The 17,383-nt window shown below is 40.4% G+C and overlaps 1 protein-coding gene and 1 pseudogene across 2 annotated transcripts; one reads left to right on the top strand and one right to left on the bottom strand.

Moving 5' to 3' along the window:
• The first annotated feature begins 7,221 nt into the window (after positions 1-7,221).
• LOC103343844 (dirigent protein 21 pseudogene) lies at positions 7,222-8,006 on the top strand (annotated as a pseudogene).
• A 773-nt stretch (positions 8,007-8,779) lies between these two features.
• On the bottom strand, positions 8,780-14,185 carry LOC103334797 (translocase of chloroplast 120, chloroplastic). 2 transcript variants are annotated; one of them, XR_016127769.1, is made up of 3 exons: positions 14,045-14,185; positions 9,576-13,665; positions 8,780-9,026 (listed from the first exon to the last, which is right to left on the bottom strand). XR_016127769.1 is itself a non-coding variant. In XM_008237763.2 (2 exons), exon 2 carries the CDS (start codon positions 13,633-13,635, stop codon positions 9,673-9,675), a length of 3,963 nt encoding a protein of 1,320 aa, XP_008235985.2. In that variant the 5' UTR covers positions 13,636-13,665; positions 14,045-14,185; the 3' UTR covers positions 9,415-9,672. The 2 variants fall into 2 exon arrangements, 1 of the variants encoding a protein (XP_008235985.2); XM_008237763.2 differs by lacking the exon at positions 8,780-9,026 and having other exon boundaries at positions 9,415-13,665.
• Between the last annotated feature and the right edge of the window lie 3,198 nt (positions 14,186-17,383).

The raw sequence follows: 17,383 nt of genomic DNA, 5'->3' as shown, positions 1-17,383 counted from the left end.
TATTGGGTTGATATGGTGCAAAAAGTTAGGAATATGTAGTGATAGTTTGCTTTCCTTTGTCGGTTCAATTTGCTATTTGCTTAATGTTGAGCCGTGATACCTATTTTTTTAGAGTCCCCCGTTCTCTCTCATAGGCTACACAATATGGATCAACGATCAAAATCACCAATGCAACGCTTAATGTCTGTTCAAAGGAAAATTGCTAATTTTTATAATCATCAGATCGTATTTTCTTTAGGTTCGTGACCTAAATTCTAGATTAGAAAATTGACATCAAAAGCATATTGAAATAGCTTTTTGATGACTGGTCAATATAAAGCTGTTCTATGCCTTGATAATTATATGTGATCCAAGAAGTTGGTAGCATAGAAGGTCTATCAAATTTTTCTGTCCACAAAATTTCCTAGCATTTCAGCCCTGCCGTTTTGATTCCTATCAATTCTCTTCCACATATTTTTCATGTAATATAGGGAATAAAAACCCACCACCACTAGCAATGTGACTCTTCCCTTTGTTTTGGTCCTCCGGAGATTCGACACCTGTCCAAACATCTCAAACCTTCTTCTCGTGACATTTTTATATTAGAATAAAGAAAATTACATCTGAAAAAAGTAATTTGCATGGTTAATGGACATAGATATGTTGATGCAAAGAATCACTTTTGATAATAAATCATATTAGGCAGGTAGATATAATTGGTTAGCTTCATTGTCTGATTTGCCATCACAAAAAAATAAAGGAAATGAAAGTGATTTGGCCATGCGAAAACAAACACCTTTTTTGGCCTCGATTTTTCATGACAATGAGTGATTCTTCTCCACGATATGCCATCCTTGTCATGACAATTTAATTTCACTTCAATAAATTTGTCTCAAGTAAAGCATGCCGGGTCCGCGACTTTGGGATGATGAATATGTTTGGACTTTACACTACTTTTGATTCTTTAAATTTGAAGATATTTATAGGGTAATTTTCATTTTATTACAGTAAAATTTGCGATAGACCGTAACATCATTTTTATAACTCTAGAGTATTGTGTAGGCGATTGACCATAACATTATTTTTATAACTTATATTAAATGAGACTACCAAAGAAATTTGTATGTCACATGAGTTGGAAGATAAAAAAGAATAATAAAGGACATGTACTCTTTTGAAAACAAAGTTTTAGTTTATATATTAATTTGAAAAGTTAAGAAGAAATTTTCTTCTTCTTCTTTTTTCCTTTTTTTTTCTTGTCAAAGTTAGGAAGGGGAGAGGGGAAAACTCACACAGGTATCACGGGAGCTTGAACTCATGACCACTTTAGAAGCACACTAAAAACTTGGGTCAATCCAACTAACACCCAATTAGTAAGAAGAAATTATCACATAGAAATGTTGTGTATAATCTTCCCCTCACAAAATTGATCGCTAATCTCATAACTAGCATAAGGAAGTTGAATTTGAGGAGTTGAATGTGAGAAAGTTTTAGTCTATATATTTGGATGTAAAGTTTGCCAAATTGTACTCTTTTAAGCCAATTTGAGTCATCAACTGGAGCTGCTCCTCTTTATCATGGAGATGCTCAACCAAACAATAAAGTGTCAAGATTTTAAAACCCAAACCTCTTAAATAAGATATTACCTCTAATGTCTTATTAATCTCCAATGGTCATACAAAGTACAAAAGGGTGAGAGGATTTGAGCATGAATTAGTCATGTTGACCCTCAAAAATGGTTCGGCACTTTTGAGCCCAACTTAATGATGAGGTATGATGGATGATGGGTGAAGGTGAGGACCTTCACCAAGTGTGTAAGGATTTGAGCAAGCGATAAATATACAGAACACAAGATATACGTGGTTCACCCTTAATGAATGGGCTACGTCCACGGAGAAGTATATTCTCATTATTATAATATTGTGTATTTACATTTGTACATGGGGCTGGACCCAAATTTAAATGTAAGAAAGGAGAAGGTCATGACTAAAGATCAAGCCCAGCCCCAATATCCTTTTCTAAGGGGAGAATGGTCTCCTTTTATATGTGAGGGGGAGCCTTCACTTCTTGTAATATTCCAATGTGGGACTCTTTGCTTTGCCTAGAGTTGCTTCTAGTTGCTTGGTCAGATATGGTATAAACAGAAGTCCCCTAAGTTCTCAAGCAAGGAGGTACTTCTTGGTTGAGGACTTATAATTTTTAATGCACTAACTGAGCAACACCTTAGTCTTCTTCTAAGTAGTGTGGTGTCGATGGTGCCGAATGATGGTGGGGTGCCGAAGGCATCGCCCTCGCCAAATGATGACTGGGTGCCGAAGGCATCGCTCACGTCGAATGATGATGGGTATGAAGGCATCGCTCGATCTAATGATGACAGGTGCCAAGGCATCGCTCTCGTAGAATCATGACGGGATGCCGAAGGCATCACTCTCGTAGAATCATGACAGGTGCAAAAGGCATCCCTCACATCTAATGATGATGGAGTGCCGAATGCATCGCTCTCGCTGAATGATGACGGGGTACCCAAGGCATCGCTCTCACCGAATGATGATGGGGGTGTCGTATCCCTCTCGCCAAATGATGACGAGGTGCCAAAGGCATCACTTGAGTCGAATGATGACGGGGTACCGAAGGCATCACTCTCGTCGAATCATGACGGGGTGCCAAAAGCATCGCTCGCGTCGAATGATGACGGGGTGCCGAAGGCATCGTTCGCGTCTAATGATGATGGGGTGCCAAAGGCATCGCTCCCGTCTAATGATGATGGAGCCTGAAGGCATCGCTCTCGCCAAATGATGACGGGGTGCCGAAGGTATCGCTCGCGTCTAATGATGATGAGGTGCCGAAGGCATCGCTCTCGCCGAATCATGACGGAGTGCCAAAGGCATCGCTCGCGTCGAATGATGACGGTGCCGAAGGTATCGCTCGCGTCTAATGATGACGGGTACCGAAGGCATCGCTCGCGTCTAATGATGACGGGTGCGAATGCATCGCCGCGCCGAATGATGACGGGGTGCTGAATGCATCGCTCGCCAAATGATGACGGGTGCCGAAGGCATTGCTCGCATCGAATGATGACGGGTGTAGAAGGCATCGCTCGCGTCTAATGATGACGGGTTGCCGAAGGCATCTTTCTTGTCAAATGATGACGGGGTACCTAAGGCATCGCTTTCGTCTAATGATGACAGGGTGCCGAAGGCATCTCTCTTGTCAAATGATGACGGGGTGCCAAAGGCATCGCTCTCGTCGAATCAAGATGCTTGTAGAACAAGCTTACCAATGATTATTGTCGATGGCTAATAGTCTTGGGTTTTTCTTTTGGCGTATATGCCGATGATCATATGTGCCGAAGGCAATAATGTTATGTGATAATATGTGTCGATGGCAGCGATGCAAATCATGACGATGTAGATGTGCCAATGGCCATGATGAGCATGTAATGATGCTTATGTGCCGAAAGGCAATTCGGTCATTCTACTGAACAGCAGGGTACTGAAGGTACATTGTCACTAGATGCCGAATAGGCATGTTAGTATCAGCTGCCGAAAGACAAGGTAAATATTGCTGAACGGCATGTTGTACTTTTGGTGCTTTTGAGAAGGAAACCATGTGGTGGTGTCTTGCAAAATTTAGTTGCCACTACCTGGTTCAGAATTCAACTTGTGGTGGGCCCATGAAACTTGGTTTATGGGTTTAGTAATTTTGGAAATTACCGTTCGGCTATTGACTTCAGAGATCATGGGGAGTTGGCCTGCACATGGAGCCACATGGGATGCCATTTGTAAACCTCAGAATATTTCCAAAAATGAAAGCTTGATCTCGACACTCTTGATCTGCCATTTAGCATTCTTGTAGCAGCTTGGATTTCGATTTCAGTTCGGCAATTTATGCTGGGCACAGAGACCTGGCAATTTATGCAAGTGATGGGCTGAAGATGTGTCAGCTCCAGCAAGCACGTGAATCACCGATTAGTCGACCTGTTGCTTAGCACTTGCAAGATGGCATGGGTGTATTGATAAAATTCTCTGCTAGAGGTACCGAATGGTGAGAGGCTCATACAGAGTGAGCTGAAGGGAGGACTAGTGTCGCTGCTTCCTTCTTGTCTTGCGGTGGTCAAGACTTACCGGTAAGACGTTGTTATGTGAAGCTCTTGTTGTCCTCAACACTTGGGGTACCGTTCGGCAAGCTGGTCATGTGTTGTTAAAAGTGTAGCTTCCGAGTTGAGTCACGCTCGGCGTTGCTGTTCGGCAATGGGAGATTTCGAGACCATGAATATGGGCATTCATCTGATGTGAGGCATTGATCGGTGATTGGTGGAGCTGCCGATTAATAAATTGCAGATCAATTGGAGGTCTAAGCGTATCACTTGGCTTAATCCTATCCTACCGAAAGGTAGGATGATTTGTGCTGTTGAGAAGGCTCCCAGATGAGCTACGCCCAACGTTACCGTTCGGCTATTTGCAAGTTCTGACGAGGAGACCATGCCTTGTGGTGATACCTCCTTTTGGGTGGTTACCGAAGACAGGGTTTGTCGTTTGATAATGCATTTTTGAAAGCCTTTTGAAGGTGGATATGGCTTCTGAAATCCACTAGCTGAAGCTAAAGGATTTGGGGATGAACACTAGGTGCCAATCGCTTCATATTATTTCTCTGGTTTTGCAGCCGTCGTTCGGCAAGGGTGACCGAAAACAAAAAAGAAGGACCGGTTCAGAGATTGCTGGCTTCGCGTCACGGCTTCGGCACGACTTGGTTCGAAAGAGAGGTCGAGTCTTCCATTGATTCCGGCGTGAAGCCATGGTGAGGCCACGGTGACAGTTGGTTGTCTCTCTTCCTTCGGCAGGTAACACTTGGTGAATCCGAAGTGTCTTGAGCAGATTTCGCAAGCTCCCTGTTTCGGCATTACTCTTGCCGTTCGGCAAAGGTGAAGGCGTTTCTCCCTTGCTGAACGGCAAGGGTGATTGGAAGGAATTTTTGCAAGCCCTCCAGTTCTTCATCGTCAGAAAGAGCTCGTGCAGTCACCACGGTAGTGCGGCAAGACTGGGTGCCATTCGGCAATTTACAGCTTTTCGAGCTATGGAGGTCGACACATGGTAGTTGCCGTTCAGCATGTATGACACCATGGGTGTCTTGAGAGATTTCGGCAGAGAGAGGTTTTGACATTGAAGGTCCCATTTGTCGTCAACTTTGTCGTTTCAGCAGGTATGGAAACTGTCCTTCGCGATCTGTCGCCGCCCTACCGATCGATAGGGGCATTGCCGATGGTTTTGGAAGTCGGATGGGGGCTCCCATGTTTTATGAAGACACCTAGGGATTGTCTTATGTCTCAATCGATGAGAGGTGTCGATGGGGATGACACGGTCCTTGCCATTTCTTCCTTACGTTTGGTCTCGGTGGTGGCCTTGCTGGGGATGAACCCGTTCTATTTTGGGTGTCTAGATAAATTTCTAGCGTGTGGTGCACTATTCAGTAACCCATGAATAAGCTGCAAGCTTGGTTACTCTCTGGTTTTTAAGCTTTCTGAATCGGATAGGGATATCATGGTTTGACCAATCAATTTGTTTGGAAGATGCGGTGCCGATGGCCACTTTGGAGTTGTCCATCCCGTGTTTTGAACTTGCCATACTGTTTTGAGTGGCTTCCATCAGATGATGGTTGAACATTTGAGATGGGTGGGTGCCGTTCGGCATGTCCATTCAAATGGCTCCACCCTTTCCTATGACAAATAGGACAAAAATAGTATTAAAATGGGAAGATTTGAAGATGTGGCTAGGCCACCGATTGATCCCATGTTTATGTCAGCCACTTGAATAATATATAGAACCACTGAATTGCATACTTATAGATATATTAAAATATACGATAAGATATGCAAATGTGTTTCATCTAATATTGGAAGTATTAGATCATTTGTAAAAATAATGGGTATGCCACTTATCTGATAGAGGATTCGGCAAGAGTGGTGTCTTCGGCATCTTGGTGCCTTGTGACTCAAAGTTGCCTCACTATGGGTATTGCCGAATGACAATTAGATAATGTTGATTATAAGGGTGCCAAACTTTCTCTTCAAAGGGGGTGCCGAACGGCACTCTGAATTGAGATGGTGGTTTGGTCATGCAAGCCATGCAAAAATGGTATCCGCATTCTGATTGGTTTTTCCTTGAAATATCATATTCTGCAATTTGGTGCCGAAGGGCACTAAAAAAGGGGAGAATGACAGAAGCTTTTTGTGTCGATTCCCACAGGTGGCGCCAAACTGTTGACGCTCAAAAATGTTTCGGCACTTTTGAGTCCAACTTAGTGATGAGGTATGATGGACGATGGGTGAAGGTGAGGACCTTCACCAAGTGTGTGAGAATTTGAGCAAGCGATAAATATATAGAATACAAGATATACGTAGTTCACCCTTAATGAATAGGCTACGTCCACGGAGAAGAATATTCTCATTATTATAATATTGTGTATTTACATTTGTTCATAGGGCTGGACCCAAATTTAAATGTAAGAAATGAGAAGGTCATGACTAAAGATCAAGCCCAGCCCCAGGATCCTTTTCTATTGGGAGAGTGGTCTCCTTTTATAGGTGAAGGGGAGACTTCACTTCTTGTAATATTCCAATGTGGGACTCTTTGCTTTGCCTAAAGTTGCTTCTAGTTGCTTGGTCATATATGGTATAAATGAGTCCAGATACAGTAAAGATCCTCCTTTAGTATTGCCGGCTACAACGTGGAATTGTTTATGCTATCCCACTTCATTCAAACTCAAGCTTTATTTTAAAAACATATATTAACAAGTGTCGTAAATGAGATTTGAACTTAAGTGCGTCGTTAGGTCAAATAATCATTAGCACCCATGCTTAGGTTTAGATAAAAGGAACTTACCCTACAACTCCTTTAATGATAATCCAGTGCCTACTAGGACCCACAAAAGTGTCTTTGGTTTGGTGTTGAACTTTGTTTGTCATGTAAAACATTGGATTATGATAAGCCAAAGTATTGCATCCACCATCATTGTTTCCTCCAGTCCAACTGCTTTTTCTCCTTTTTTTTTTTTCTTGAATTTTTTTTACTTTTCTTCCCGCCATGAAATAAGGATCACATCAGTGCATTTGATTATGCAAACTGAAATTAAAATTCACGTTAAGGAGAGATTAAAAAATGTAGCTTATTTGGTCAAGCAACAAGGTGCCAATTTATGCCGGATCATGGGCTAGTGGGCCACCAATTGAAGAAAAGCAATTAAAATACCTCCTTGCCCTTCAAAGTTTTCTCAATTGAGAGATTCATACACAGAGAGACACAAAAATGGGAAAGGTTGGTCCAATATTTCTAAACCTTTTGCTCTCACTATGCCTAGCCATGCCAACGGTACAATGCACCATTGAAGGACCTGAGATTGAGCAATGGTTTCAAAACCTTCATCTAGCAAAACAGAAGCTGACCCGTCTGCACTTCTACTTCCACGACGTCGTTTTGGGCCCAAGCCAGACCTCAGTGGGGGTAGCCCGAGCACCCAACACCTTCAAATCACCCACCTTCTTCGGGCTAGTCAACATCTTTGACAACCCGCTAACCAAGGGACCCGAACCCACATCTGAGCTCTTGGGTCGAGCTCAAGGGCTCTACGGGTTCGCCTCCCAAGAGGAAGTGAGTCTTCTTATGTCTGTGAACTTCGTTTTCACAAGTGGCAAGCACAATGGGAGCAGCCTCACCGTTTTGGGTCGTAACCCAGTGGTGCATTCAGTCAGAGAGTTGCCAATAATCGGTGGAACTGGTGTTTTCCGATTGGCACGTGGGTTGGCGTTGGCCAAGACTTATTTTATTAATACTACTCTTGCCATTGTTGAATACAATGTTGTAGCTCTGCATTATTGACTGAGAAGAGTGGTGGAAATCGTGGGTTTTTTTTGTTTTTTTTTTTTTTAAATGTGGGATAAGGAGGAAATCGTGGGTTGGTTTGCTATTTGTTTAACAGTTTTTTCGTGCTTTGCTGCATTTTAATATGTCATACAAAAGTTGGGACTTGCTGGAGATATTTGTATTTTTTTTCTATTGGGTTTCTTTATGTCACCACACCGCATGGTATGAAAATAATAATATTAAAGACGCAAAAGAATTTCTTGTGTTTCAGTCGCCAAATAATATGGCGAATGACATAAACGAGTATAACATTAGCACATGCATAAGTTTAAAACCCTAACTTTTGAGATAGGTTTTGAAGCCCCTTAGCATTACTCTTTTAAAATATTTTTATGCAAGGATGAAGTATGAAGCCAACCCACCTCACAAGTCCTTTTACTAGTTTCTTTTTTATTTTATTTTTTCTACAATAGAATTATTCACCCACAACAAATTTACGTGACAACAATGAACTAGCCACAACTACATATCGAACTCGCCAATCAAGTGGAGACAAGCAGACACAACGAGTAGTACGACCATAGACTAGTTTTTTTTTTTTTTTTTGGCGCAGTATATTTGATCAATGATAATTGCAGTAGGGGAACGAAACAAGGTAATACCATTTAAACCCACCAACTGCTCCAAACCCCACCTTCTCTCCAATGATTTATACAAAACAGCATCAATAACCTAAACTAAAAACATCCGAAAGGATATGCGACTTTCATGGGCTTGTTAAACCTTGGCACCTTGCTGGCAGAACGTTAGCAATTGGCCCTTTCTAAGACCCCATTGTGAAGTGACGACACATGACTTACAAATTATGCACTTTCTTTTTCATTTTTTCTATCGGTTGGTATACGGGCATTTTTGGACTAGATATACTGACCACATCTATCGTAGAGGTAAGACCCACTTCCATAGGTAGGTCTCAAAAGAAAATATAGAGGTGGATCTCAGCTCAAGTAGAGTTTAATTCTTATTAAACATCTGTTCTACCACTGTTTCTTAGAGGATCTAGCTGCTGGCATGATGAAAATTATGATCTTCAACTAACAGATAACAGAAATGAAAACCAAGTGTCACTCAGATCTCGGCAGATTCCAAGACGAGAGTTGGAAAACTCTAATTGATGCACAATTCATAAATCTGCATCAAAAAGGCACACGCTGTCAAGAATAAGATTGTATTCCAAACACACCGAAGAGGAAAACAGCAAACACCGTCTCTCAAGCAAAAAGATGACATCCTCATTTGTCAATTGTCATCCTGGTCATGGCTGGTTAAGACAAAGAAACTGGGGGAACCTATTGGTGCTGCTCTACCTTTCCCCAAAAAAACTTCGAAAAAGAGTAAAAAGTTAATTTTTTCAGAGCCCTCTGCCATGCACAAAGAACATCAAAAAAAGAAAGTAAAACACTCAATTTTATGTTCAAAGCCCTTAACCATGCACAACCAATCCCAAATGACTGGAGAGAATGGAAGAGAGGCCAAGCAATCAACAACTTCGGCAATATAAATGAATTTCCACACACAATTAAGAAAAAGGCCTGACTGAAAAAGAAGCAACTGTGAGTCCAGTACCTTAAGAGAACAAAATTCACCAACTGCCAGTATCTAGTTAAGAAGCTAAAATCACTATGATCAATGAAATACTAGATTGAAATGAGTTTAAACAAGCAGCTTAGAATCACTCACTAGTTGTGATGACCATCACAAGATGACCTCCTCACCCACTCTTGATGATGACCTATACCGCAAGGCTGCTGCAGCACAAATATTACTCTAATTTTCATCATTGTCCATACTGCAACTGTTGAGGATACGTGAAGAACTTTCTGAGCAGAGGAATGAGGCCGAACAAAGCTATTTGAAGCTGTTCTGAGCTATTCAAGCGCAAGCTGATTTGTCCAGCCCCCCTATTATTTACATTGGCACGAGCAATCAGGTTTGTATGTCGTCCAACTGGAATCTGAGACTGTATATTGCCTCCAATGGCAAGATCTCCATGCCAATCCATTACCGACAGCGAAAGAGTTGATAGCGAACGACCCAAAGGATAATCTTTGTCTCTCAACTGGGCCTCCAAAGTACATCCATAAGCAATATCACCACGAGCAGTCATTGCACCACCAGTCATAACCATCTGGCACCGTTTATTAGCAATAAATTTGTCTTCGACTTTCATCCCAGCTGATAAAGCATCACCCAAGAGAGTAACTGAGAGACCAGCCGTTGCCTTATTCTTCTTAAAATTACTGAACCTTGTGTCACTTCGCAGGGTATAAGCCAAGTCCTTCCCAACAGTCTGCATATCAAATCCTAATGAAGTTGCTTTCCCTTCCCCATACTTTATTGAACTAGCTACTTCCATTTGGACATTGGCATCCTTTTTATCCTTGGTAACCTGGCCAGAAAAAGACAAGGGTATTTTGTCTTTAACAACAAACAATCTTTCTGCATTTATGCCGTCATAACCAACATCATGATCCCAACCATGAGTTTCTAGAACAGGTCTTACAATCCACTGGTTGGAGGAATCTAGATATCGATAACGGTGACTTGGATTATCAGAATCAAAGGAAGCAGGTAAGGCCAAATCTGGCATGGGAACAGGAACAGATGCTGCCCCAGAACTTTCCTCTTCAACATTTTCACCATAATCATTTGGCAGTTCCATTGCTGAAGCTGCCAACTTTTTCATCAACTTCCGTCGCTTTTTCTCTTCCTTCAACTGTTTCTTCATGAAAAGCTTTTCCCTATACTCTAACTCATCAAAATATGCCGCCTTCTGAGCTTTAGAGAGTTTCTCCACCTGGGCCTTTGCCAAACGTTTAAATGGTGGCAATTCATCATATTCTGATTCATCATCAGAATCTGAAGATTCATCCAGTTCATCATCTAGACTGTCATCATCACCAAACTGCTCCTCAGGCAGCTTCAACTGTGGTCTTGATTGAAGGAGGGATGAGAGAAGGAAAGGTAAAGGAGGTGCCCTAGACCGAGTTGCAAAAGGTTTTCCAGGTGGACTATCTTGCAACTTCAATAGGGCATTTGCTTCAGCCAGAATCTTGGATGCAAATGAGAGCAATAACAGATGAGGCTTCCAAACCTGACCATTTGGCAAAACTCTCTGCCCAGCCCTATTAGTTCTGCAAGCAGAGTGGTTCTCTACTAATGAAACAGGATTCATGAGCCGCATATCCCCAGCAGCCTGACGAATGGCTTGCTGGACAACATGAGATCGTTGAGTGACAAACATGTCATAACTAGAAGCTGTGCCATTTGGGCCATCAGGTGGAGCTGACGCAGCATGAGTCAGAACCACAATCGCATTGAACCATATAGATGCCCCAAAAATGTCTGTGATGGTGCGCAAGAGTGGCATATCACTGAAATCCCTGCTCTGCATGTCCAACCTATCAAGATACAACACAATATCTGGGGGAGTTTTCTTGATAAAGCGGTTCACAGCCAGGAGAATCTTCTCATTCTGACGCTGGTCAGACCAGGAAGGTAAAAGGCCAGGTGTGTCAATGACTCGTACTCTAATCCCTTGCACGGTACCAACAACATCCTGTACTTTCTTTGTCCCCATCTGAAAAGCATCAGTGTTGAACTTCACTTCATCAAATATAGAATTGATGGTTGCACTTTTGCCAACTCCTGTCTTTCCAAGAACCATAATTGTGCAAGCAAAATCAAGGGGTTCATTCCCTGATGCCTCAAGCTGCTCTGCCATGGCACTTGCACGGTCAAAACTAAAAGCACCAACACGGCCCCCATTTCTACCACGCAGCTGCTCAGCTAGTCCCAGTCTGTACAAAACCTGAGCCACAACAACATTATGTGGAGTCTGCCCAAGCCTATGTGCAAGACGCAAAAATTTCACTCTTATCATTTGAAGCTTTTCACGAGTCTCATCAGACTCCTCTGCCTCTCCATTAGTGGGGTCCTCAATTTGCTGGTTTTGCACATGAGATACTGTACCATTTACTCGAGGATGCTGTACCACCCTAGGTGCAGGTTCCAATAGTGGGGCAGCACGGCCAAGGCCAGCTGGACGAGTAGGAGGGGGAGTGGGGTTTGTAGAATTTCCAGATGAAGAAGAATGCACTGATGCTGGCTGAATCTCTTGTTCTCTGTTCACTTTATTGATTCCCTTCTCTGCCTGAATGCTTTCTTTCTTTTCAGGCTCTTCAGGGGCAGCAACATTGTTGCAAACTTCACGAGCAATTTCATCAGATTGCAGAGGTTGATCACCTTTGTTACTCTCTGCTCTCAAATCAGCATCACCATCCAGAATCTTCTCTGTCTGCTCAGTTGCAGATGTTTCAGGAAAAGCGGAGCTCTCTGATGTCACAACCCTTTCCTTCCCATCCTCCCCTTTATCAGATGAAATGCCTTTTAGTTCAGATTCTTCCCCATGATGCTCTGAACCCAGCAAAGTGGAAGAGTCTTTCACTTCTCCATTCCTGTAATCTTGATGTTCTGCATCTGTACAAGTCAAAGTGTCTCTTAGTTCTTCAATTTTATTATCCTCTTGCCTTGCTTCAATGCAGGGCATAGCATCTTTTGATTCAGCACTATCACCTTCTTTATGTACTGTATTTTGTGACTCCGCAGCATTATCATCTTGAACCTTCAAAGGATGGCCATCTAACGCACTTAGCAGTCCCACATCCTTTTCAAGCTGAATCTTTAAGCTCGAGGAATTTTCCTCTAATTCCTGACCATTACCAGCTTCCTTCAAGATCTCCTTGTTAAATTCAGTTACTTGAGGAGAATCAAGATCAGCAGCTTCATTATCTAACTTTTCATCGGTAGGCACTGTCTCTGAAATTGAATTATCAAAATTGTCCTTCTCAGGTTTCTTATTTTCAACAACTACATCGGGCTTTGCATCAACATCATCCCCATCTGTCAAAACTGCTGTACCAGCACCAATCTCAGAAACCTCTTCCACCCCAACTTCTTGGCTACCCACCAATCCATCGAGCTTTAGATCAACCTCATCAGCATCTGTCAAAACTGCTTTTTCCCCACCAGCACCAATCTCAGAAACCTCTTTCACCCCAACTTCTTGGCTACCCACCAATCCATCATCCATCAATCCATTTGATTCAACATTGTCTGTTTCAGACTTCACATTCTCAGGAACTACAGACTTTACATGAACCTCATCCCCACCTGTCAAACCTGCTATTTCTTCACCAGCCCCAATCTGAGAAACCTCTTTTACTCCATCTTCTCTGCTACCCACCAACACATCATCTGTCAATCCATTTGTTTCATTGGTCACCGCTTCCTTTACAGTTTGTCCATCATCAATTGCGCCTGCCACTGCGGCCTCATCAACACTGTTCCCACCCACAAAACTTCCCATCTTCTCTTCACCATTCACGATTGCCTCCTCCTCCTCCTCCTCCTCCTCCTCATCCTCATCATCATCAGGAACCCCAATTGCCTCTTCAAAATTCTCTATACTAGGACTCTTAACAAGAACGGCCAAACCCAAACCACCCACTGTCTCAGCCTTTCTTTCTCCATCAACAGCAGCAGCATCCCCAAGATCACGTTTGGTCCCCTGCTCCTGCAAGTGTTCTTGTATCTCTATTGCCTCCTCAAAAACATCATCTTCTAAATCATCCTTGAGTCCATTAGACCCCTCTGCAACCCTCTCCTCAAAAACCTCAACTTCAACACTCTTGTTTTCTCCCACGTTAGACCCTCCAGCAATCTTATCACCATTTTCCATCCCAAATCCTCAAAATGCAGCTACAAAACCCTAGATTCACCAAAACACAGAAAACCCCAATTCTCAATAAGCACGATGATGAACAGATAATAACCATTTCAGGATCATATTATTCACCGCAAACCCCAAAGAAACGAATCATAACAAAACTCCATTGACAATTCAATTTTCACTACAAAATTCTAAATTAACGAAACAAACAACACCATTAACATTTCCACTGTGTATATATCAATGATTAACCAATACAACAATTTAAACGAAACCCCCCAGATCCTACCATGGATTGTTATTAGGGTTTTGTGCGGAAAACCAGACACAAAAACTAAAACCAATACAAGAGAAATGAACTGAGATAAAATAAACCCAAAAAAGTATAAATAAATAACAAATAAAAGAAAAGGCTTACCAGGTTTTCTGGGTTACAGAGATAAAGGCTCTGCCTTTGGTCTCGCTTCGATTGAGAGAGAGAGAGAGAGGCTGAGGTTCGAGGATTTTCTTCGTTTAAGCGGACTTCGTGTTTTAGATATCTCTACACACTCAGTACTCGGCTTAACCAGCAGAGTAATTAAGGATAAGAGTCCAATCAACAGTCCAGATTGATCCTAAGTTTTTAATCCGACGGTCCAGAGTTTTGCATCGATATCATCGTGAAAGACGCCAATCAAGATGACGTGGACTGAAACTGGGAAAAGGGTTTCCTGTTTGCCTTTTGGAATTTCACACGTGTGGATCAGCGGGTTTGGTGGCTCTCCAAGAGTCACGTGACCGGTACCGACCGTCCGATTTTGATGATGGCGAATGTGGGAGGGTTTTTGTTTGCTTTGCCTGTACATCTTTGGTAAATGATGTTCACGTGACTATCACGTGATGAATATAGGGCACCATTTCCAAGCATGTTGCACGAGTCTCAGCCTCTCACATCCATTTTCTTGGTGAAAACGATGCTTGGGTGGTTGGGATCTTTTCAATTAAAAAAATTGTGCTCGAAGGAGGAGGAAATGATTTCTCCACTTACCAAAGAAATATAAAATGTGCTTGAATGTATATATTTTTAAAGAATTCCATTTTAAAAATATATTGTTGTAAATGCATGATCAATTCCATTTTATCATGCAATTGTGATGTTACAATGTCACATATAAATTGTGTGCACAGTATTTATACTATTATATATGGATATCTACTTGACATAAATAAATTTAAGAAGTTTATCCAATATTAATGCTATAAAATCATTGTTTATATATATATATTAATTACTTGAGATATTGGGGAAAATTAAACTATTTTGATCAATTTCATTTCATGATACTGCCGACAACTTTGTAATAAAACGCCCACTAGAAATTCTTTATTGTCCTTAGTAAAATTGTTACATTAGAAACTGAATTATTGTATAATAATGCTAATATTTGAGGACGAGGAGAAGGAAAATTAAGAAAACACACTTCTATAGTTTTTATTTTTCTAAGCCATGATATGAATTATTTTGGTCAATATATATGTGTAAAATACATGGAGAGTCGGAGAACTCTAGCCTCCCGTTCATGTTTTCGGGATCAATTTTTTGTTTTCGCAAAATGAAAACGATTAAATATGAGTTCGGCGGATAAGAATTGAAAACATTGAAAAGCAAGAGTTTGAAAATGAAAACGAAATTCGTATTGGAGTTCAGAAAACAACCGCGTGATTCAATGTTGAGAAACAGGGGCGCCACCCCACAACCACATCAAGCCGTGGTTTGCATTCTTACAGATTATATATTTGTGAAAGTGCTTTAATTATTGAAGTGGTTCAAATAATATATGATGTAGCTATTTTTTAAGTGTGGGGTTCTACTGAAATATGCAGAGCACTCTTCTTTTTGTATGATGATGAAGAAGATGATTGAGCGAGGGAGAGAGGTGAGTTGATGGGGTTACTGCGATGGTGATGGGTGGGTGCAATGGGAGTGGGTGAGTTTTAATTTTGAAGAGAGAGAGAGAGAGAGAGAGAGATATGAGAGAACAAGAGAGAGGCATCAAGAGTGATAGAGAAAAAGAAAGGTTGAGAGAGGATTGGGGTGGATTTTGCGGAGAGAAACTGGGGCAGTATTGTTTTTTATTTTCTTTTTCTAAGTGGGAGGTGTGGGTTGAATTTTTTTAAAATAATAATTCTCGTCTCTATATATTATAATTTTCTTTAGAAGAGACATAAAAAATAGTTATAAAAAATTATTTTATTTTTTAGAAGAGACAGTAACAAAAGTGCCTAAAACTATTGAAATATATATTTTTTTAATTAAAGAAAGTTATATTCTTTTTTAGATGAGACATTAACAAAAATTATATTACATTGAAAAAAAAACTAACATATTGATTACATAATGCATTTTTAGTTAAAGTTACACATTTGTTTTTGCTATTTTCAAATTGTACTACTAAACACATTTTAACTGTTTTCATTTTCTACAATTGTTTTCCAATTAAGTTACCAGACATATTCTCGAATCGTGAAAATCTAAATTCTTTATCTCGTTTTCATTTTTTCAAACGGGCCCAAAAGGTTCGTCTCGGATCCCATAATTTTAGGGTCAAACGTTGATGAGACAAAATTAGATTATCGCCCATTATTTGATATGAAATGATTTTTTTTTTTAAGGTCATTAATATCAAAATAATACAATTGATACTGTAAATTAATCTAATATATAGGGTGGGAAATTTGAACTTGGGTGTAAGGGCGTGATCTCACTGACTAACTTTTAATCCACATCTACTAACCTAGTTTCTTTTTAATTACTATTCTAGGATCCTTTAAAATTTATGAAAGAAAGTGAGAGGTATATATATATTTTTTATATATATATATATATTAGTCAATTCTATGAATGTCATTTTATTAGTTTGGTCATGCTAATGGCTAATTAGGGCATCTTCATAAATTTAAATAAAACACATTCGTTATCATCTACTTGCTATACATGATGACTAATGAACCATTGGGTTTTGGAGCTTAAAATTGTCATTTGGTCGATGCAAAGAAACAAAATATCCAACATCATGACATGATAAATTAAGATTACATAAACCAGTTGCTATGTATTGATTGAGTCATGGACATGTGGGAAGGTTGTAGGAGTTGTGACTCATCATCATTCACGACTCATGTTTTGTACAAACACGAAATTGCTAGCATAATATGATGGATAATACGTTTTTTATTTACCTGAAAAGTCAAAATCAATATTCTAGGGCAACGGGCATGATGGAATGAAATAATGAATATGGATAATAAGTAATATGTTAATAAAATGGATGTCAGTTGTTAATACTTAATTCAGTTATTAATATGGGATTTGGTACAAGAAGTCAAATGTCTCGATTAAAAATTGACATGATCTAACCTTCTATTCAACGGTTAAAACGTTAATTGTTTTGGAATCTATATATATAAAGCAAAATGTAGATAATGGTGAAACATTCAAAAACTTTGAATATGCCCTTAGTCAAAGAAAAAATTAAAAGCACACAATTTTAATTAAAAGATGGTGAATTAGTAAAACACGCTGATTAAAAAAAAGAAAGGGAAAAATGCGAGATGATCAGTTTGGATTGTTATAGGTTTAAGTGCTTGACTAATTCTAAAGCTAAAATGAGGAATGAAAATGCGAGTGGGATTCACACAAAGAATTCAATTTTTGATATTGGAGGAATTGAATTTTTTGGTGGAGGTGATATTCTAATTCATGAATAACTAACACATT

This window comes from Prunus mume, linkage group LG6 (assembly GCF_029339155.1).
Source record: "Prunus mume cultivar Tortuosa linkage group LG6, ASM2933915v1, whole genome shotgun sequence".
Lineage (NCBI taxonomy): Eukaryota > Viridiplantae > Streptophyta > Magnoliopsida > Rosales > Rosaceae > Prunus > Prunus mume.
The sequence above is the reverse complement of the archived record's forward strand: the minus strand, read 5'-3'. Positions and strand labels throughout refer to the sequence as shown.

Coding starts and splice junctions, on each gene's coding strand:
- LOC103334797 (XM_008237763.2), bottom strand. CDS start 13,635: ATGGAAAATGGTGATAAGATTGCTGGAGGGTCTAACGTGGGAGAAAAC.